The sequence below is a fragment of the Podarcis raffonei genome, chromosome 1 (assembly GCF_027172205.1).
Source record: "Podarcis raffonei isolate rPodRaf1 chromosome 1, rPodRaf1.pri, whole genome shotgun sequence".
In the NCBI taxonomy this organism is placed as follows: Eukaryota; Metazoa; Chordata; class Lepidosauria; order Squamata; family Lacertidae; genus Podarcis; species Podarcis raffonei.
In genome coordinates, this window is record NC_070602.1 from 91,665,187 (window position 1) to 91,687,884 (window position 22,698).

Here is a 22,698-nt window from a genome sequence, read left to right on the forward strand (position 1 = left end):
CATCAATGAGCCATGTATGTCTATGCTTCCCCACCCCCCACTGCAAACTGTTTCCCCCTTCTCTATTCCCAAGCTTCTGCATGAGGAGGAAGCTCCATGTTAACTGCCATGCCAGGAATAAAAAATCTGTGATCCTCCTGACATTGTAGGAGTCCAACTCCTACCAGCCCCATGCAGCATGACCAATAGTTGAGTGATGGGAGTTGTAGTCCAGCAATATCTAGAGGGCTGCAGGTTCTCCATCCCTACTGTATAATCTATGTAAGTGATTTATGGCTTAAATAAAAAAGAATCCCCAGCTTTTCCTGCCTTCAAATCCTATATGAGCACACAATTCATTCTCTACTGTAACGGAGAATGGTAAGCCCTAGCACACATGGCAAAGCATGATATACTTCATTTTAGGGTTTTTTTAAAAGACCTATCAATTCTTGCCCTCATGAGCCCATGGTGGTGAGAACAGCCACTGTGTTTTTATTGGCTTTTAAGTGTTAAACTTTTCTGTAGCTTTATTAGCAAGCAGAGATTCCTGTAAAATATAATCAGTACTGCAATAAAATACAGCTTCGATAGATGCTTCTGCTTCTGGTGTAAGACTCTTCTGATTCTGTCATTACAGGTACTTGCAGGGATGAATGTATACTCAGCTGAATTTGAAAAAATAAAAGAAGAATACAATGTCCGGGGATACCCAACCATTTGCTACTTTGAGTAAGTCTCTGCTTATTCTGCATGTAGATAATGGCAACACCAATCATGTATTTTGTTGGTTTTCCTGTATTTCAAACCTTGTTTTGTTGCATTTATAGAAAGGGAAAATTCCTGTTCAACTTTGAGAACTATGGTGCTACAGCAAAGGACATCATTGAATGGCTGAAAGAGTAAGTGTCTGAAATGTATCTCCTACATCTTTAGAACTGCATTTTGAATAAACAGTATCACACCTTGCAAATAGCAGCATCTTCATCGCTACTCCAAAGGCAAATAAAAGCATCACACTGAACTATTAAAGATGAACCTGGGTTGTTTGCTTCAGTTTCCATGCTTTCTATTTCATACTTGCAGTATCTTCCCAGTTGCAATTCTCCTATTATCTTTTCTGGACATCGGAAGGATGCCATTGATCTGTGTCTAAATCTTCATTTTTAAAACCTCAGACTTTAAAATTTTCATTCCCTTGTTGTGGACACCTCTGTTATCAGACAATTTGAAATGGCTCTGACTGAGAGATTGTGAATCTTTTGTTCCAGTATCTTTTACCAGGGAAAGGAGACAGACTCAGTGGTGTGTAGGAATGATGATCCAAATTGAGAGGCAAGACAGGATTCATAGGATGACACTAGAGTTCTTGCTTTTAGTATCTAATGTTGTGTTCAGCATAGCCAGAAGGACATTTTAGTTTTTGATTACGAAACAAAATGCAGCAAACACTGGCATATATTTATAGGTTTGGCAAGTTTGATGCTTGATTGAGATAGAAAAATCTGACCTAAGCAAAATTGATTGACACTGGGACCTTGTGGCAAGGTCTTGAGCATTGTTAGTGAAGCTGTTTGATAATTATCGGAGGAAAACTATAATTTGGTGTTGGACTGAAAGTAAAGCATAAATTACAGAGAGCATGCAAGAACCTATGGGCTTGTTCACACCATTTCATGGCAGCCTTTGAGGAAGAGCCATAGCTTAGTGCTAGATTATCTGCTTTGCGTGCTGAAGTTCTCAGGTTCAATCCCCAGGAAAGAATGTCTGAAACCATGGAGTGCCACTGGCAGTCCGCGTCAACAGTACTGAGCTACATGTACCCAATGCTCCGACTTTGTATAAAGCATCTTTCTTTATTACTGTGCTGTGTGTTGTCTTTCATTGTGTGCTTTGCTCCACAAGGTATGAGCCACTGAAGTCCATCGATGGGCTTTTGTATACTGCCTGCACTTGCTGCTCCTGTGCCTTGACATGTCTACATATTTGGTTTCCTCTCTGTCTTTCTTTGGGACTGTTTGCTCTGCAGGCTCATGGAGAATAGTACATTGTGATCTGGACTGTGTAGGCAGATCTGCTGCGGTGGGGTAGGGATGGGGGTGTTGGACGATGGTAATGCCACTACTTAGAAAAGGAATTTATATGAAGTACTCAGAGCTCTTCATATGCATCCTTTTGCTTATCATAATAATGTCCTGCAGTAGAGGCTGTTGTTGCTATTCCCAAACTAGAGACTGGAGAGTAGAGGTGAGATTGAGAAGACAGTGCAGTTGACTTAGGCAACTCCAAGAGTTCCTGTTTGGATGGACACATCTAGTTCATAGCTCATGTTCTTAACTGTTATGTTGTAATGTTTCGGCAGCATCACAATCTTTTGATCCCTCGCAAATCATTGGGTGGATAGTTGTGAAATCTTTCCTAATTTAATCATGCTCTCATCTTTTGCTTTTCCACCTCTCATTTTGCGGAAATGTACATGGGCATACCTAGGTGTTTACAGTCTTGCCTTGTGCACTTCTAGGTATATCCATGAAGGAACAAACTTATGTAGCCGTTGAATCCATGTAAATAGGTTGCTAAATTATCAGTGGAAACAGTGATTATTGTGCCTGTGGAGACTGTACATCCTAGGATACTGGGAGCACAGGGTAGGGGGTATGTGTCCAATAACCAATTGTTTGGCTAAAGAGCTTTGTAGATGCGATAAGGCAGGTGTTTAACAGAGCTGGAGGCGTCATGGTTCAGTGACATTGTATGGCATTCAGGCTGCTGTCTCTTACAGTGGAATACTCAGCACATTGAGTACCTACTGTGTGGATCAAGGAAGGAAATTTTGCCCTTAGAATTAATGTCGCTCTTGGTCTGTTAAGAAAGCAGCACCCGCGAGCGGAAGAGAGATAGCATTTCTTCCACCGCCCCTTAGCAATGATGTGTGCCTTCATCACCTGTACCTTTTCTCTTTGCCTTTTGGCTCTGCGTGGAGGCCCTTATCTCTTGGCTACCACATGTGAAACATTAGAAGTGTCTGGAGCCCCCCTCCCCTTTTCTTCCCTCCAATCTGCCTACATTATAGTCTGATAATCCCTGCAATATGCAGTGCTTTTATATCAGTGCTGCGACAGCTACTGAAGGCAAAGCAGAACAGCTGCAGACTCTTCCCAGTGATAATCTCTGCTAACAAGCCACTCTGGGCTTTGGCTGATATTTCAGTCGTCCAGAGCTAAAGACAGCTGTTTGTCCTCAATTAATTTCCAATGCACACTTAATAATTTCCCAGAAGGCAAAGTGATGCAGCCGCTTTTCTTCCCTCCCCTAAAAGAAATCAATATGCTGCGGGGGGCGGGGGGCAGGGAGAGGAATTCTTATTCAGAAGCCGTGCTTTAGTTGGAAGCTGTCCATAATTGAGGTTGCAGTTATAATTTGTATACAGTGTAAGACCCGCACATAGGCATAGTAATGAATTACTCAACGGAGTCTGTAATATGGGGTAGTCCAGTGCTCTGTGGCAGTGACTCAAGAAGGCCTGGAAAGTGTAATTGAATAATGGGACAACATATGTAGGCACTATATGGGAAATAATAAACCTAATTAAAAAGAACAACAGGAACAAATAACATTTCCAATTAATTCAGCCTCCTGTTAGAGGCTGATAGTGGGGGGGGGGAGCTGATAGTAGGGGTGGTTCTTTTTTTAATAATGCTTTTATCAGCCCTGATTCTCAAAGGACCTGTGAACACAGAATCTCTGTTTATTTCTTTGGGGCACCTGCCTTATTACTGCATATGAGTGGTGTGAAAAACCAAGAATTTGTGATGATTGTGCTCTGAAGGTGCAAAAGGCAGACAGATAACTGATTTCCCTTTTGCAAGAAAGCTGAAGATATGAAATTCCTTAATTCAAAATACAATTGGGATTGGCAGGGGGTGGGCGGTGGCCAAACACCGCAGGTTTCTGTTGTCTTCCTGCATACTTTTCAAGTCCAGCTGCATTTTTTCTGTCTCCAAAAAGCACCATTCCTTGAGGACAGATATAAAGAGGAAGGAGAAAAGGCTGCTCCCAGGCTGCTTTACCTCATTTTATTTGTTTTGTATAACAAGATCTATATATAGCTTAATCAGAAGAATTAATGACTCCTTGCAAGAGGGGGCAGTCCCTGCCTTCTTAAAGTACTTCTAGTGATTTGAAGGAACTAATACTCTTTGAACAATTTTATTGTAAACGGCCCAAACCACCTAGAGTACTTGTGCACAATTGGAATCCTAAAATTGCCAAGGATGCTGCGGTTCTGGCTGAAAACATGAAATTGAATTGCCAGGAAAGTTTTGGAAATCCAACCCAGAAAGCAGCAGCAGCTCTGATAATAACGTGAAGTCCACTATCCACATTGAGTAGTAGGTACTCCATGTGCTTAGTATTTTACTGTAAGAGACAGAAGGTTGAAATAAACAATACTGAGTAAACAAACACATTTTTTCAAGTGTTTAAAGGGAGAGGCATCTTTGTGACTCATCAGAGTTCTAGAACTTGGGGGCAAAATAAGTACCGTAGTTTGAGTGTAAGCTGGAGGGTACTCCATTTGATGTATTTAATTTTGGTGGCACTACACTGGTAGGATAAAACTCTTCAATGGTATTTAATATTCAAACACCTATTATTATTATTATTATTATTATTATTATTATTATTATTATTATTATTTTATATTGACAAAGCAAACAGTGTTGTCCTCTACCTTAATTTCATTTCATTATCTTTAACCTTAATTGGGTTATGCAAAACCTTCAGTATTTGTTCCTTTTGTTACAAATCATCATAAATTTAAGATCACAGCAGCAAGGGTGGGAAAATGATGGGAGGAATCCATCATTCCACTGTTGTTATTGTTCCATCAGTGCAAGCATTTTGGCTCACCAGACATAACAATCTCCCCTTTCCTCTCATCCACCCCCCGCAAACTGTTCTGCCATCGGGGTGGGTGGGCATGGGGAGTGGCTACCCTCTTAGAATAGGTAACCTCTTCATCAAAATAGCACATACAAAATCATTTTAATTTCTTAAGATCCAGTTCATGAAAGCAGCTGCTATTTTTCTCCTTGTAGCATCTTCTAAATTTTACCTGTTTGTTTCTAGTCCTCAGCCACCTAAGCCACAGGCCCCAGAGACTCCCTGGTCAGAAGAAGATAATGCTGTTTATCACCTAACAGATGATGACTTTGACAAGTTCACCAAGGAGCATCCTTCTGTTTTAGTGATGTTCTACGCACCATGTGAGTCTCCATTTTGTTTGTTTGTTTATTGTTCACCAATATATTGAGAGATGATCTGGTTCACATAGTGTACTTAGACTCTTGAGTAAGCTTAGATGTCATGGAATAAGAGGAAGGGACCTCTTGTGGATCAGGAATTGGTTAAGTTGCAGGGAGCATAGAGCAGGAATAAATGGACAGTGGTAGAGTTGGAAAAGGTTCTGAAAACGGCAACCAAAATGATCAAGGGGTCGGAGTAACTCCTCTATGAAGCAAGGTTGCAGCATTTGGGATTTTTTTTTTTTTTACTTTTGAGAAAAGGTAAGAGGTGGCATGATAAAAGTTTGTAAAATTATGCCTGGCATAGAGAAAGTGGATAGAGAGTGGGTTTTTTTGTCTCCGCCTCTGATAACATTAGAACTCAAGGACATCCAATGAAGCTGAACGTTGGAAGATTCAGGGCAGACAAAAGAAAGTAGCTATTTATGCAACACATAGTTAAACCACGGAACTCGCTCCCCACAGGAGGCAGTGATGGCCACTAACTCAGATGGCTTTCAAAGAGGATTAGACAAATTCATGGAAGACCAGTCTACCAGTGACTGCTAGCCATGATGGCTATGATCTGCCTCCATGGTCGGATGCAGTATGCTTCTGAATACCAGTTGCTGGAAACTCCAGGAGGGGGAGCATGTTCTTGTGCTTGGGTCCTGCATGCAGTTTTCCCACAGGCAGGTTCTCACAGGTTGGCCCCTGTGAGAATAGGATGCCGAACCAGATGAGCCATTTGCCTGATCCAGCAAGGTTTCCTGGTGACTGAATCCAGGGTTGCTAGGAACCTTAGAAACTATAGCTTCCCAATCCTGCTATGAATGTTCAGGACAGTATCTATGCAATAGATTCTATGGTTTGGCCCTATGATGGGACAAACCGCAAGCATTCTGTACTAATGTTTCCCATGTGTCTACGAATGAAAAAAGGAAAGATGTAGACATTAAATATTTTAGCACTGCAGCAGGAAAACAAACCACTCAATTCAGAACCCAGTTTATTTCGTCAAACAGCTTGAAGGTGTCAAGCAAATTAATTCGGTTTCTCTCTGTTATGCTAGATTTGCATCCATATGCTTAGGGTATATTTTTATATAAAGGAGAACAAATTCAAATACACCATCCCCTGAAGTGCTACAGACCAAATAAAGTATTACCACTTGATCCTACTGAATAGATAAAATGGTTTTCAGTTCATTCAGGTTTCTCTAAATGATTACTTAAGCTTTGCTGTGCTATGTTAATACCTCCTTTTAAACTAGATAGAGATTCAGTGAATTATTACATGTATTTTATGTCCAATTATGTCATCCTTATGACATAAGGATGGAGGACAACCCTGTGGAGGTTATCGTATTTCATAGTGATCCCATTTTACAGATGAGAGGGGGCCTAGGCTCATCATGACTTTGCAAGCCCACTTAGCCAGAATGCTTATGTATGAACCAAGATTTCAGCTCAGACTGCCTGTTGCAAATCCAGTTCTTTTATGCAGTACAGCACACTAAAAAGCTTTTATGGAACTTTGGAAACTAACCATTGTAGCTTCTGAGTTGCAGAGAGCAAAATTCCACTGAATGGATTACTCCTGTGGACCAAAGAGAGATTCTCCCTTCCCTTTTTCAGCCACAAAAATAATTGCTCCAGAGAGGGTTGGAGGGCTCTCTGGAACAGCATGGGAGGTGTTGTGGTCTGCAGGGGAAACTGGCAGATATCTCCTCCTGCTGCTTGTTCTGAGCCATGAACGGAAGGAGCCCTGCCATTTGCAGAACAGCAGGTCTGGATTCAATCCAATGTCTTCCTTTTAAAAAAACCACACATTTAGTACATTTTTTTGCTGATGGCAAGGATAATAGCTAGTGATTACTAAACAGACAGATTTCACTGCTGCCAGGATGCAGGAGCACTTTTCTACTAGGAATCCCCTGCAGGCAACATTAAGTGAAGGTGAATATGCAAGTTAATTAACAGAAGACAGCTATCATAAACAGTTATCTCCATGATTAAAAGATCTTCTCCAGACACTTTTTATATTTACTAATGGAGTCACCTTACAAATATAAGTAGATAAGATTCTTCCATGAAAGCAATGCAGCAAAGACAAGGAGCTTATTCATATTTCTTTCATCCTTGGGACACCTGAAAGGTTGCAAACTTACTAGCTCGAGAACAGCAAAAATCAAACCAAAGCCAAGAGTGCTTCATGTACACTGAAGTGTGCACCTAATTTGTTTCTTTTAATGGGAATTTTGATATGAGATTTGCAACAGTGACTTGGAGTTAGTAACCTGGCTTTCACAGCCGATAAAACTAGTATACAGTTGCATTATGTTTACAGACTACAGATCTTATGTTCATAGAGTGTTCTTTTGGAGAGGAGACAGAATTGTGGTGGTAACTTGATTACAAAGTTGTAGTCAGATGGGCAGAATATTAAGAGTCCATTAGTGCAATGCAATTCGTTCACACACATCAGAGCAAACTGTTCTTAGCATAGGTCCAACTCATTTTGGTAGCAGAGGAAGAAAATTAGAATGACTCCCCTGGTGGTAAAAGATACCATAATACACTGTGTAGTGTGCTATTTGCTGTCCTTGAATGTTTGCCCAGCTCAGGGAACAGATTTTGGGGTAACTCACCTTGACTTAATGGTAAAGCAGGGCCATTTTCTGAAATGATATATACTTCATGGCACATGGAGGATTTCTCCAGTGGTAAGATTCAGCACATACTTTAAGTTGATGGTGCCTTGGTGGTTTGATTAGATGCTGCCATTATTTTTCCACACAACTTGATTTTCATGTCATACCCTCGAACAGTGATTCCCAAACCTTTTTTCCACCAATGGACCTTTGCAAGATTGTTGAGGGACTTGGTGGATCCCTGAATGATTTTCTACCTCTTTTGGCAATTGTAATGTGCTGTTGATTGTTGATTTTATTTCTTATATTGTATTTTATTACCATTTAAATTCTATGGAATTCCACTGGCAGCATTTTCACATCACAGTAAACCATAACTGGTGGTTTGCATCCTTGGCTTACCGTTACTTTCTGTAGCCAAGGTTTGTTCTTGGGTTATGAATTGTAGCTTCTTTGGAGAGCAACATACCATGATCCCTGGTTTGACCATAATGCTAGGTCAGAGACTGTGGTTTGTTTTTCCCAGCAGAAATAGGGAGGAATGAAGCTGACATGATCAGCTCATACACAGTAAACCAGGGTCTATATATACCATGGTGCCCTAATGTGCCCATTGTGACTTTATAGAACTGTAGAATTGTAGAGTTGGAAGAGACCCAAGGGTCATCTAGTCCAACCCCTTGCAGTGCAGGGATCTCAACTAAAGCGTACATGACAGATGACCATATAACTTCTGCTTTAAAACTTCCAAGGAAGACGAGTCTGTCATCTCGCATGGGAGTCTGTTTCACTGTCAAGCAGCTCTTACTGTCAGAAAGTTCCTCCTGATGTTTAATCGGAATCTCCTTTCATGTAACTTGAATCCACTGGTTTGGGTTGTGCCCTGTGGAGCAGAAGAAAAGAAGCTTGCTCCATCTTCCATGTGACAGCCCTTTCGATATTTGGAGATGGCTATCTTATCTCCTCTCAGTCTCCTCTTTACCAAGCTAAACGTACACAATTCCCTCCATTCTTCCTCTTGGGAAGCAGAGGGAATATTTTTTTAAGGTACCTTTTGTGCTCCCCCCCCCCAGAGCATATTATAGGGAGGTGTTTGTGTGTGTTGCAGAATTGTGCTCACATATGTTCCTTTGAGCTCAGTCTGTACCCACCAGAAACACTACAGTAGTGAAAGGAAGGTTCAGCTCTTGTTTCTAAGACGATTGTGTATTTGTGGGGGTGGGGATTTGATTGAGAGGCAGCACATCAAAGGGTGTGCTGTGTCTGACCCAGTTTCCCCAGTCCTCTGGCGATCTCTTCAGCAAAAGGAGCACTCGGCTGTATTTCATTCCCAACGTGATGGTTGTGGGGGGAGGAAGCGTTTGTGACAAGCTAACAGGGCTAAGAGATTTACACTTCCGAGCCTAGTAACCATAATCTATCTGACCAAGTTAATATGGCTGTAAATAAAGTTGCCTGAGGTAGAACAAGCAGATCAGGCAACTGAGGTGGCAAGGCATAGCATATGAACTTCAGTGGCGCATTGACCATTAGTTTAGTTTTGGTCACCCTGGCCAAGGGGCAGCATAGCACAAGTTCAGATGCTGTACTGTCCAAAGTCACCACTTACCAGGTCAGTGAAGCTTTTCGTGGTTTCGCACAGTGACTAACAACAGGCGCATTCTGTTTTCAAGGCCAGGGAAGAATCACAACAGGATTATTGTTCAGATATAAGTAATAATTGGTGCAATGCCAGTAGTACCTGAACCACTTGTAGGTTTTAAGATCACCCATTTTGATCCAGGAGAAAGTTGCTTTGATTGATTAACGGCTTTGAGGATTTTTGTTTTATTACAGTCAATATAGATGTTATTAAGTAAACAAACAAATAAGCAAACTTCTCCCGGTGACCCCGAATCCATTACAATAGCTCTGCACAGAAATTCAGTAGGCAGAAGCATGTCCTAAGATGGTTCCAGACAAAAACAACCAACAGCACTAGGGTCTGACCCTAAAATGCAAGGCTTTACTGAATCTTTTTTTCTTTCTTACATGGATCTCTACTCTCTCTAAATCCATGTCAGGAGCACTTCCTCATTTTTACCAAGGAAAAACAAGTGTGTTTCAAATCTACTATCTGACAGTCTATAAATAGTAGTGATCTTTTTAAAATGCCCTGGAAATGTTTCACTTCAGTGGGGAAAGCTTAAAACATGTGTGAGATGTTATCCTGTAGAGAAAAGATGGAATATCTTGCCCTGAGGTAAATCACGGGTGCATATCCAGATCTATTAACTGCTTGTCAGCAGGCGTTCCCAAGGTGCATCTGCATTTACACAAAAGCATTTCTTGCTTAGATCTGGTTACATAAACTGCACTTCACAGCTCTCAAGCATAGCATGCGGTGGGACATTTCAGCATTCGCAAGCTTCTTTGAATATTGGTTGTTTAGATAACATAAATTCCCCTATGAAATTGTCTCTCCTCAGCATAGCTATGGACAATGCAATTTGCCGCAATTGCTGTGTTAAAATGGGAAGCGGCGCTTAAGGGTGCTAAGGGGATTCAAATTGAACTGCTTGGGCTCTTCTCTCCACCACTGCCACCCTTCTCTTTCAATTTGACAAATCAATTCATTCTGTGACTGGTTTTTACCCCCACAGGGGTAAAAATAAATAAATCATTTATTCTCTCCCCCGCCTTAGGCACAGAAATGTCTTGGTTCATATGTGCCTGCTTAACCCCCACTGGTTAACTTGTGAAGAATGCCAGAGCATAGACCTGAAAACCCTTATCCTCCGATCCTAGAGTGTGAGGGTGGATTATGATCATTCACAATGGGGGGGAAGGACCTTTGGTCCATCAGGCGTTATTGGACTCCAGTTCCAGCTGGAGATACTCTCTGCACATACTCAGAAGCTCTTTGCTACATATTCCACTGATGTGTTTCAGCATTGATAATTGGTTCTGGCTCACTCTAAGCCCAATTCAAGCCTTCAACTGACATGCCTTGTGAATATTATGCTCCTTGCCTTTTGAGCTTTGCTTCTTCTTTCATGCGCTGCTGCCATTTACTTACCTGTATTGTAGGGACAGACTGAAAAACCTTATAGCATTCTTACCTGAGAGGTGGGCAAATAAACATCAAGTTCTGTATGGGCTTGTTGTATGTTTACTATTTCCACCCTAAACAGTTCTTTACTTTTTAAAAATCACTAATGTATTTTTAAATTTTTCATGGCCAGTAGATTAAGCTAGGCTGAATAACTGGTGGGTTTTGATTGCTAGGGATAGGACCTGGTGAGTGTTTGGCAGGTCAGAGATGGAACCAGTTGAATTTTGGTAGATATGGCAAGAGTCTGATGGGCTCTGACTCATCAGGCTAGAGCCTTGCACATCGGGTGTGGGTTCCATAGGAGGCAGTTTAACACACACACCTCAGCTCAGAATATCTGATAACAAACTCAATGCAAGAGTGACATGTGCTTGTCTTCACTTGCACACAGGGCTGTCTTAAGCATATCCGGCGCCGTGGTGCCCCCCCCAACTCCAAGCGGGCGGTGGAAAATGTCCTCTGCCTCCCCCACCGTCCCAATCCCCAGCATGGTGGTGGCGATCAAGCAGGAAAACGTTCTGGCAGACACGCTCTCCAGCATTGGGGTGCCCGAGAAGGCAGCCCAGGAAGGCTGCACGCCGCCTTTCGCCAGGAAGCAGGAGGAGGACAACGACTGGGAGCAGGGCTGTCTTTAGCAAATGCAGAGGCTTGGTAGGGAAGCTGCACACCCGCCAGCCATATAGTTGGCGGGGCACAGCTGGCGGGCGTGCTGGGAAAGGGGAGGCTGCCAGCAAAGTTGTGCAGCTCCCCCACTCGCTAGGGCGCCCCTGAGAGGCCGGCGCCCTGGCGCAACGAACCACTAAGACCAATGGGAAAGGCGGCTCTGCTTGCACACACACAATGCAGTATCATTCAAAAGAGAAAACAAGTCATAACGTACTGGGAAGGGCATTGTAGGTATGGAGGCATCCAGGGTCCATCTTACACAGGGTGATGACTCAAAAAGCTGCAAAGCCTTTTGGGTAGATCAGGCCCAGTAATTTCCATGGTGCCCAGCATATTGGACAAACCAGCCATGCAAAGGCCACAGGGTTGCTTTCAACCCTACACTCTGCCACAAATCAGGCCTTCGTTATCACATTTCTCCCCACGCTCCCCACGCCCGCCACACATGTGTAAGAGGATAGGTGTCACAGGGAGAAGGGGTGACCTTTAAGCCCCTTTATACATCCAGTGATGCAATTGTGGGTAGGAAGGTAGTTAGCAACAGAGAATGTGAGTACATAATCTGTTCTTAAATGCAAATAATTCATTTGGTGAAATAATAAAGGGATGCATTTTAAGTTGTGGAAATCAAGTGTGCCTTTCTCCCCATCTAGTGGCTGGTCCACAAGAGGTTTGTCAGTGTGCTGTTCATCCTGCATAAGCTATGTGGAGCTCAAACCCCCATGTATTTCCACCAGCAGGAGCATTAACGAAGTTGGCAGGGCTCCCATCAGCAAATTGAAAAGATTTTGAGCTGTGGGCTTACTGGATGGCATTGGATGTAGATTTATCTAGGTGCTGAGCTTCTGTATCTTATGTTTACTCACAGTACCAGACATACCATGTATACTTGTTGCAAATATAAACGCCATACTAATAATCTGATACTGATAATATATTTCAGGCTTGATTCAAAGCCTTATATGTTCTGTAGTTATTGCAGACATTTTCAAAGATGTGTCAGTATTTTATTTGCCATTCCCTGTAATAGCAAAGTTAAGAAGTTGAATGTCAATCAGATCTGAAGACAACAACAATGGACCCAACAAAAAATAGCCCAACAAAGACCTATTAGTTCCTAGAATGTATATAATGTTGGTGGCATTAGATGGTCCTGCCTTTGCTGCTTCCTTTTCCTGGGCTATCTCTTGTTGACACGCTGCTGTGTCCTGGATTTCTCCATTGTTTTAGGGATGTAGGAAGCTGCCTTAAACCAATTCCTACCATTGTTCCACAGGGACGCGGGTGGCGCTGTGGGTAAAAGCCTCAGCGCCTAGGGCTTGCCGATCGAAAGGTCGGCGGTTCGAATCCCCACGGCGGGGTCGCTCGGTCCCAGCGCCTGCCAACCTAGCAGTTCGAAAGCACCCCCGGGTGCAAGTAGATAAATAGGGACCGCTTACTGGCGGGAAGGTAAACGGCGTTCCGTGTGCTGCGCTGGCTCGCCAGATGCAGCTTTGTCACGCTGGCCACGTGACCCAGAAGTGTCTCCGGACAGCGCTGGCTCCCGGCCTATAGAGTGAGATGAGCGCACAACCCTAGAGTCTGTCAAGACTGGCCCGTACGGGCAGGGGTACCTTTACATTTACCTTACCATTGTTCCATCTAACCCTGTATTTTCTAGACGGAATGGCAGTGGCTCTGCAGGATTTTAGACAGGATTCTATTCCAGCTTTACCTCAGGATGTGTGGCCCTTTTTATGTGATATACCTCTTTTTTTCTCTGGTCAGGCCTCTCTTCTGTCACCAGGGTGGGAAGGGGGGTCTAAAGGAAGCAGAAATTGGGCAGAGTTGCGCAAGTGGAAATCCTGACAGAACTAGTTAATTGGATATTGCCCATTGTCTGGACTAATCAGATAATGATAAAGTCCACATAGTTATGGAGAGGAAGCATTCTTACTTAGTTCATAACCTGAAATTGTTATTTTAATGCACTTAGGCTCTCATGCAAAATTCAACTGTGCCAGGTTCTTCTAGATTAAAATAATACAAGTTTCTCTTTGTTGTTCTTGTTTTAATGCATAGGAATGATGGTTAACACAAGGCATTCCATTTGCAAGTACTCTTGTTTGAAAGAGAGCACCAAGGTTGCTAAGTGAAATACTCAAAGCGAGCAAATGCCAAAGCTTAATTAAAGACTGAATCACAGAGCAAAGGCACAAAGGCATTTTTCTACCACAGTAACAGTCACAAACTAAAAACAGTTCAGCTATATAAGATAGCTAGTTAGCATGGGCAAGGGGCCCCCGGTAGTAATATCATTTTTGGCAAATGTGTTCCCTGTTGTCCATCTTGTTAGAATAAATATGTAATAAGCTTTGTATTTTGCAAATAATTCAGCATACTGTAATTGAGCATGTTTTGCATATTTTCAGCAGAATTTTAACCCCTCAGGCAAGAGTAAACTGTAGAAATGTTAATACAATCCCATTGTTGAGTGGATTGTCCATCTACAGCCCATTCTTCCATCATCTGTAATTACCTGTAATTACAAAAAAACGATATTACTGGGTCTGGCCCATAGTCCTTCGATCCCAGTAACTTAGGTCCCTTTTCACCAGTCACGTACAGTAAAGACTTAAATATAGGCTCAGAGCAAACAACTTTGTGTATGTCTAACAACCTTGAAGTTGCTCAAGGAAGCTCCAAGTCTTGAGGATTTATGGATTCTGAGATAATCTGAAGTGATTTTTAAAGTACTTTCATATAGGTGGAAAGGTTAGAACTGTTTTGCAATTCATTTCACAAGAAAAACCTCAACTAAAGTCTAGTATACTTTTTATAGATCAGTCCCAGAGGTATAGTTTGAGAAACTAGTTCCAACAAAATGGATTGGTTCCAGACTTAATCAAATGTGGTGTAGGGCCACTTGTACGAGTGGGAGCCTGCAATCCTTGCCTCATTTACCTGGGAGTAAACCCCACTGAATTCAGTAGGACTTACTCCTGAGCAGACATGGTTAGGATTGCATTGTAACTCTGACTCCAACCCAGTGTTTCACACTTTGTGTACAAGTGTTGTTCACAGTTCACCAGCAGCAACATCCTTCCCATAGTGTATAAGTAATAACTTGGACTATAAGGCAGTGCCCTTGCCTGCTTCAACTCTTGAAAGACTTAGGTAAGGATTGTCATCTGGGGGAAAAAATCAATGCACATTTATAGCAAAAGATCATGTAAATAAGGTATGAACATAATAAAAATCTGAACAACTGAGTTATGCAGTAAAACTTGATGGGTTACCTAATCAAATCTATGAGGGTGATAAAAATGGTTTATTATCTCCCTTAATCCATAACTTCTAAGAGTCATATAACCTAAAGCAGTGGAAGTATTAGGTCTGGATAGACAGAGTGCTTTAAGGACCGATCAGCTATGCTGGATGAAGAATGAGAACATGAGTGTCACTGTTTTTTACTAGAGTTGTGGGCACCTGAAGATTTAATTCTGTGGAGTGTAAATGTCTCCATGCTTCCATGCTTCCTTTGTGATATTATTGATTATATGACACTGAATATTGTGCATGATACCTTGGGCATATTGCATTATTACTTTGGACAGTGCACCACATTCCCCATTTTAAATTATTGAAGCAACTTCCATTTTTAAGTGCTGATCCAGACAGCTCTGCTCAACAGCTGCTTGCACTCCCTGGTCATGAAGATGCTGGCCCTTTCCCACCACAGGCCAGCAGAGAAGCCTGCTTCACCTCTGGTAGCTGATTGACAACCCTACCTGGGTTCAAATGCTGGGGACTGGGGGCCATATCTTTCCAAGCTGAGATGTGCCTCACCTGGGAACTTTACATTTTCTCTGAGGCGACATACAGAGAGAAACTGATGGCATGTGCCTGGAATAATATCACTTGGGGAGAGCTTGAGGTAAGAGAGGAGGGACAAGTCAGATGAAGGGGATGCAACACAGGAAGTTTGTGGATGTTTTGCATGCTAGCCCCTTCTCTACCCAGAAGAATTAGTCCCTCGTCCATTTGATTCACATGTGGAGGTGCGTTTCTAACTAGTACAGCCTGAACCTAAGAGCAGGATGGAACTGATGGTGGCCTGCTTGTTCATAAATTGCTTATATCCACCAGGACCTTAACTCCTCCTGCTGCTCCTCCTCCTCCTCCTCTTCTTCTATTTGTATGCCACCCTATACCCATAGATCGCAGGGTGGTTCACAACATTAAATTACAATATATTAAAAAATACATAATAAAAGTAAGAACAAAAGCAAAGCAATAATTCCCCCCATCCACATTTAAAAGGGCATCGATGTCCATCAGCCAAAGACCTCTTTAAAGGTGTATAGTGAAGGTGCCAGCCAAACATCTCTGAGGAGAGCATTCCACAAGCAAGGAGCCACTGCAGAAAAGGCCTGTTCTCATGTCTGCCACCCTCTAGACCTCTTATGGAGGAGGCACATGAAGAAGGGACTCAGAGGATGATCTCCTATTAGAAAAGGTGAATCTCAAGAGGTCTAGTCCTGTTTTGTTAGATCAATTACAGGTGGTATGACTTGAGGATGTGGACCTGTTGAGTACATAATATTTTAGGTTCAGCAAATTATGATACTTGAATATAAATGAGGGATGTGCTGTTGTTTAGTGAGTGTTATACAGTCTGAGGTTCAGTCTCTGCCATTTCCCCCTAAAAGGATCTCTAGTTCAACTAGGAAACACGTTTGCTTGAATTCATGGGAAGCTGCTAAAGGTCAGAGTAGATAGCACTGGGTTAGAAGACCAATGGTCTGACTTGATCTAAAGCAGCTTTATAAGTTCTTTAGCAAAACCCAAAGTGCAGTAGCCATGATCTAGACTATTTGGCCTGCATGCATAGTTGAACTGAAGAATAAGCTGTGTGAACAAGGCACTGTTAGTACAGAATGTGCCTAGTATTTTCTTAAATACTCAGCCCAGAAGCTTCCTTTCTTGTGTCCTTTCCATAATGCATCAATTTCTGAAATCATCAGCTTTCATGTGATCATTTTGCAGCACATGCAAATATATTTTTGTTTGTTTTGCTAATCACTCATTCCAGACTGCAGTCAAAAGTAACGAAGTGTCCTCATTCCCTTTAAAATATGCATTCTTTGTAGATAAGGAGTGTGGATGTATGATCAGTTAATGCTCATTAATGCCACAAAAGCCACCCACACCTGTGTGTACAGTGGTAATTCACACACCTCAATTGTTAGATCTGTTAGGGAGTCTCTTGAAAAGAGATTGGGGGAGAGTGCATTGCTTATCATTACATTTCTGCCCCCTGTTGTGCTGGCAATGCAAGTTTCTGACCAGAATCCCACATTCTGACTGATTCTGTAAAGGAAGAATTATGTTCCGAATATACATGGAATTTTAAACTATTTTTGTGTAGTACTATCTTTGGGCTACATTTTTCGAGCAAAAGGATTGTATTTCTAATACGAAATGTGGTGGTGATATAATCATTAGTGTTGGGTTCTGCATCTTTCTGTGACTATTTTTAGATATGGTAGGGACTGCTGCATCTTTTGCCCCAGTGTGCAAAACAGAATCCATAAGGTCTTACCTATCTCTATACACACATGAAGGTGTGGTATAAAAGGTTGGGGCTATTGAGATGTTTGTGTTTATTTCTCGCATAGGCTCCCCCGCCAAACTCATTACTCAAAAGGGAATAATGAACAAAGGCTGTCAGAAGAGTAGTCCACAGCATGACCTGCACCATATGGCATTAGGGAGATAGATTGCATGTGCTAATTTAGATCTCTGCCTTCATTAACATTTTCTTATGTTTTCCCCAAATTAACTACCATGCTGACTCAACAGTCAAGGAATACTTGTCAAGGAACCAATTCCTTAGAATTGGTTAATATTATATCTGGATCAGCTGAAGACAGAAATGCTACCTGATCTTCTTTCAGTCATGTTCCCTGACATGTTTCATTTGCATAGCTGCTTTTTTCCATCCATAATGCCAGCAACACCCTTTTTCATCTGCTGAGGTTTTTGTTTGTCTCTAAATTCTCACTAGGAAAGAAAAAACCAAGTCATAAAATATTTCAGCGTATGACATGAACAGGCAGTTGCACATCAGAAGCAATGCTTAGTAAATTGTATATTCCACTTATCCTTCCCCTGCCATTCCATTGCCAATACTGTATGGAATTTAAGAGCCTTCAGCTTTTCCTTTTTCTATAAGTTCCTGCTCCAGTTCCGCATGATCCCCAGAGCCTTGTTTTATCCTGTATAAAACTGTAATACCCTTTTATAGTTATATTTAACATTTTAAACCACTTCGCCCACAGGCCTCAGATGGAATCAATACATGGTTGTATTTTGGCTGATTTCATGTCATGTGTACTCAGCAACCACATGCTTAGATCACAACTGGATAGTGAAATATACAGGCAGTTAAGTCAGATTAGCCTGCCCATCACTCACTCATCACATTGGCATATCTTTGCATTGTTAGTGTAGAAGAATAACATGAAATTTGTCTCGGTCTGTGTAATATAGATCTACCATCAGGTTGGGTCAAATGAAATTACCTTGGGGTTTCTCAGACAATAGAAGTTTTGCCCTAGTTAGTTAGTTTGTTGATAGTGATTCTGGTTTCCTTTATCCCTGTTTTGGCTGATTACCCTCATATCTTGCTTTGAACCAAGCACACCTTGTGCAGTAGTAACATTTGTAATATTTTTACATATTTTTAAATATTATATTTTTAAATATAATATTTGACTCAGTAATACACATGCTCCACTGTTCTCATTAGCCCATGTTCTGTTGTAGCAGTCTTCACCCAGAAGAAAGGGAAATCCAAAGATCTTAAGAAGAAAAAGCTTTCCATTATCCCATAGACCCTTCCCAACAGGCCAGTTAACGGCTAATTGAAGAAAAATTCTACTAATTAATCATCAGTGTGCATTTACCTCCGGAATCTGGAAATGGGGGCCTCCATTTGCGGGAACTAACATTTGTACATTGCAAGTCTGGAGGAAACTTGCAGCTCAATTTTATTGCCTTTACCTAGGTGCTTCTAATGACTGATGTACCAATAAAACTATTTTGTGTCATTAAAGCAGCTATATGTTTATACCTTTTGAAAATGAATTTCCTCTCCTGCCTGGTGTGTAATACCAATTAATTTGAAATACGGCTATGGTTATTTCCATTCATAAAACCTTAGACAGTGTCTTGCATCATAGTGAACTGGCTCTTCCATTTACCAGCAAATCTTTGGTCAGATTCTGTCATATGTGACGTGCAATGTGATATTTGTGCTTACTGTACATTGTATTTAAAGCACATGCATGTGAAGAACAGCTTTGGTAGGAAGACTGTTTCTTTCCTGACTTTTGGATGCTTTCCCTGTGCATCCAAATGTTTAATGTTTCTGGCATTTCAGTATACTTTATTTTAATCCCAGTGGGGTGTATTGTGAAATTGCTAGCTATTTCCAGGCAGTCTGAAATATAGAAGGTTAAACGCATCAAAGAAATAGTTGTTATGGTTTATGATGTTTTGTAAGTGTGAAGGAATTGTATCTTTTTGTTTTCGTTAAGGCTTTACTAGTGTTCATTGTTGCAGTGCAAAATTGTGCTTTGGCCAGAGCTGTATTCATAGAGTGTAATGAGCATAGCATGAGACAGAGAAAGCAGGAAGGGTTTCTGACACATTCCATGAGGAATGGATCAGCAAACAGCAACAGCCTGTATAGAACATTTGTAGAAATACACTCAAATGGAATTGGAGGATAGGTGAAAAATATACTTATAGTTTTTAATCTGATGACCCAGTTGGGATCATTCAAGTGAAGAAACAAGACACCCAACTGGACAGTAACAATGCTTTGTAAACTGGAGGTTCACTTTTCTCTCTCTATCTATCTGTATTCCTAATATGACAGAATTTGGTTGTGCTCTTTAAAAACATTGGTGGGAATATGGGATAGAAAAGAGAGTATAGTTTTAATGGTTTATCTGAGCTCCTAAGACTCTGCACATTTTTCTTCTCTAATGTTCTGTGTGACCGTATAAGATACCCTCTGTCTTTCATGGTCCATCTTAAAATGAAGATTCTTGAGAAGTTTATATTAGAGATTGCGATAGCTATAAATTAGTCAGACAGAGAGCAAAGAGAACTCTCTTGATAAGGATTGTGCTTCCTGTTCTGCGAGAAGGAATTTTCTTCAGGTCATATTCATCAGTGTGCATCATGGATTTTGTGCTGGTGTTTGCCCCTGTTTTCACTATAGCATGCAATAATTTGGATTATGTCAAGTAGTATGTGAATGTGAGCTAATGTGTGAATTGCTGGGTTGCCAGTAGTACATAGGGAAAAAATCGAGGGGTCTTAGTGGACCACAAGCTTAACACAAGTCAACAGTGTAATGCAGCAGCAAAAAAAGCTAATGCTTGATCGCTGCTTACGTTTCAAGTAATCTGTAAAGAAACTGATCTGTAAAGAAACTGACCTCCCAGTCCAGTGGCCCTGACCACCCAACACTGCCCCTTGTTTTAGGCAGCACATCCTTCCTGATGTTTATGTGTTGAAGTGGTAAGATGTGTACAGGATAGGCTATTGATGTGCTTAGTTTTCCTGCAGGTTAGAACATGGTTACAGCCCCTCTCTCACCGAATTTTAAAGAACCTGGTCTTAAGGAGCACTCAGGTAATTTGTACAGCTGCCAGGTGTGAGTTGCTAACTTATTTTGCTTGGAATGTATAGCTCAAGAATACTCAGACCTGTTTAAATTCCCTTTGGGGACCTAATCCCCATGGAAACCTCTCATTCTACCAAGGAGAGAGGCTGAAAAAAATATTCAGTACATTCCCATTAACACACAACTATCAAGCTGCACAGATCTCTTTGTGCAGTCACGTGGTTAGCATATTTTTTAAAAAAGTACAAACCCATATTTGGAGCTTACTCTTTGGCTTCAGTTTGTTAAACATGTAACTGTTCAGTCCTCTTAATTTTGTAGAAATGCATACAAATGTATGAGCTGTTAAGTATCAGGCTCCAAAAGGCTTACAGTGTTCAAAGGCTGCATTGCCTGCAGAGCTGCCCATTACTCTCCCCTAGCTAGTCCTTGAGCAATAAGAACCTGAAGTGCATTTGCCTGAAACAAGCATGCACTCCTTTCTCTCTGGATTCCAAAAACATTGCTGAATGATCCTCAAATGTAGGGAATACTTAACAAGAATATTGAACAATGGACATGGCCTAGTACTTGTGTGCGGAATATAATTGGAGGCCTTGTGCCCCACTCCCATACCCATTTTAACTCTGTACATCCTTCCTCCCTGTTTGGTAAGACCAGGAGAAATGGTTATGGCACATTTTAAACCAGTGTTCTCATTCCATTAACAGAAATATTTGTGGCATGCAGCCATCAAAGAACATGGAAGCAAGCTAATGAATGCTAACGATTTCCAAGTAGCTTGTCAATAGAACAAATTTAATAATCAGTGTTTTGGGATTCTATATTCATAAGTCAGTGTGTTGCTAGGGTACAGAAGTCAGAGATACTGTCTTCTCCCATCTGCTTTGAGACGGATGGTGATCTGTATTTCCTGTCTGTGTCATTCTTCTAGCTTCAGGCCATAGCCTGGATGAGACAGTGCCAAAAATTAGATGAGGAGTCTGTGAACACACTTTTTAATCCATAATCGCTCAATGTGAGAGACGTATATGTGGCAAGTACATGTGACAACTAGCAATGTGACTAGCTATTCTACAATCAGAAAATGCTACATATAGAATAGTAAGAGTTGATAGACAGATGAAGAAAAACAGTTTTCTAGTACATAAAGTTTAATGGTTTCAGTCCTAATTTCAACCATTAATCGCTGTTGGCATACTTTGTACTTTAGTTCAATAGCCACACATTTTTAAAAAGTAAATATTAAAATATATTTCTCAATATTATCTAGATAGATACAAATAGATACCCTGCATGCAAAAGCAGGCTTTGGTAGAGGAGAGGAGACCAACAGTGGGTCCAAGAGCCAAGAAGACAGCTTCTGCACATGCTGTAGAGAAAGTGAGGAGCAGATGGGGCTCATCAATGTGGGAAGGTAACCCATCTAGGAGATGGAAAATTCTGATCCTAAACCTCCACCACCTTGCGGGATCTCTTCGGGAGGTGAAAAGGCAAACCCTACACATATCCAGATTCGAGAATGGAGTCCCTAAGGCAGTTGTACACCTCCTCCTGGCAACTCCTGCAGCCAAGCTGGTGCCAAACATATTGCTCTGCTTTTCTTTGGATCACATCTGTGAATCAGCACAAGACCTCCATACACACTGCCCAGACTTGCGCCCCAGAGAGGACACTTTGGTGTTGCTAACGCGGGTTTTTGACTTCAACCCCGGAGGAGCATTCCATTCTCTCTTGAGACAGACAAATGCCAGCAGCAGCAGCTACAACAACAACACCACACACACACACACACACACACACACACACACACAATTATATATCTTTTTAAGAGGAAGTAAACCTGTTGAATATGGCCCAATGTCCATATGAAAGCTATAGGCATCTCTTTATGCAGGTCTGCCTTGCAGCAGATCAGACTGTTGGTCTGTCTAGCTCAGGAATGTATATTGTGTCTCTGGCTCTGCAGAAGTCTTACCCACCACCTGCTAATTGAGCCTTTTAACAGGATTATACTTGGTACCTTCTGCGTATGAATAATGGGCTCTACAGCTTGAACTGTGGTCCCTTCGTCATATTGCTGGTCCCTTCCTATAGGAATTATTTTCTGTATCTTATTTATATTTTATTGATCTTTCATTAGGCCTCTTGTGGCTCCCAGAATTACTTTGTTTATTTATTTTTACTTTGTACTTAACTGATCCATGGCAAAATGCTTAGGTGGGCTTTTTTTTTTTTTTTAAAGTACATTCCTCTGGAAGCCTTCCAGGCTTTGACAGATGACAAGGGGAAGTCAGCCTCAAACTTAAGGAGCAGCCACTGAGAGTGCTTGCTCCAT

At 41.5% G+C, this 22,698-nt stretch overlaps 1 protein-coding gene across 4 annotated transcripts in view; it reads left to right on the plus strand.

Moving 5' to 3' along the window:
- The window catches only part of PDIA5 (protein disulfide isomerase family A member 5), a 148,527-nt gene that overhangs the window by 78,169 nt on the left and 47,660 nt on the right, over positions 1–22,698 (plus strand). For all 4 annotated transcript variants that reach the window (XM_053403925.1, XM_053403943.1, XM_053403916.1 and 1 more), the window contains exons 9-11: positions 620–711; positions 810–881; positions 5,110–5,246. In XM_053403925.1, coding sequence (XP_053259900.1) covers positions 620–711; positions 810–881; positions 5,110–5,246 — 301 coding nt within the window. The remainder of the gene's footprint in view (positions 1–619; positions 712–809; positions 882–5,109; positions 5,247–22,698) is intronic.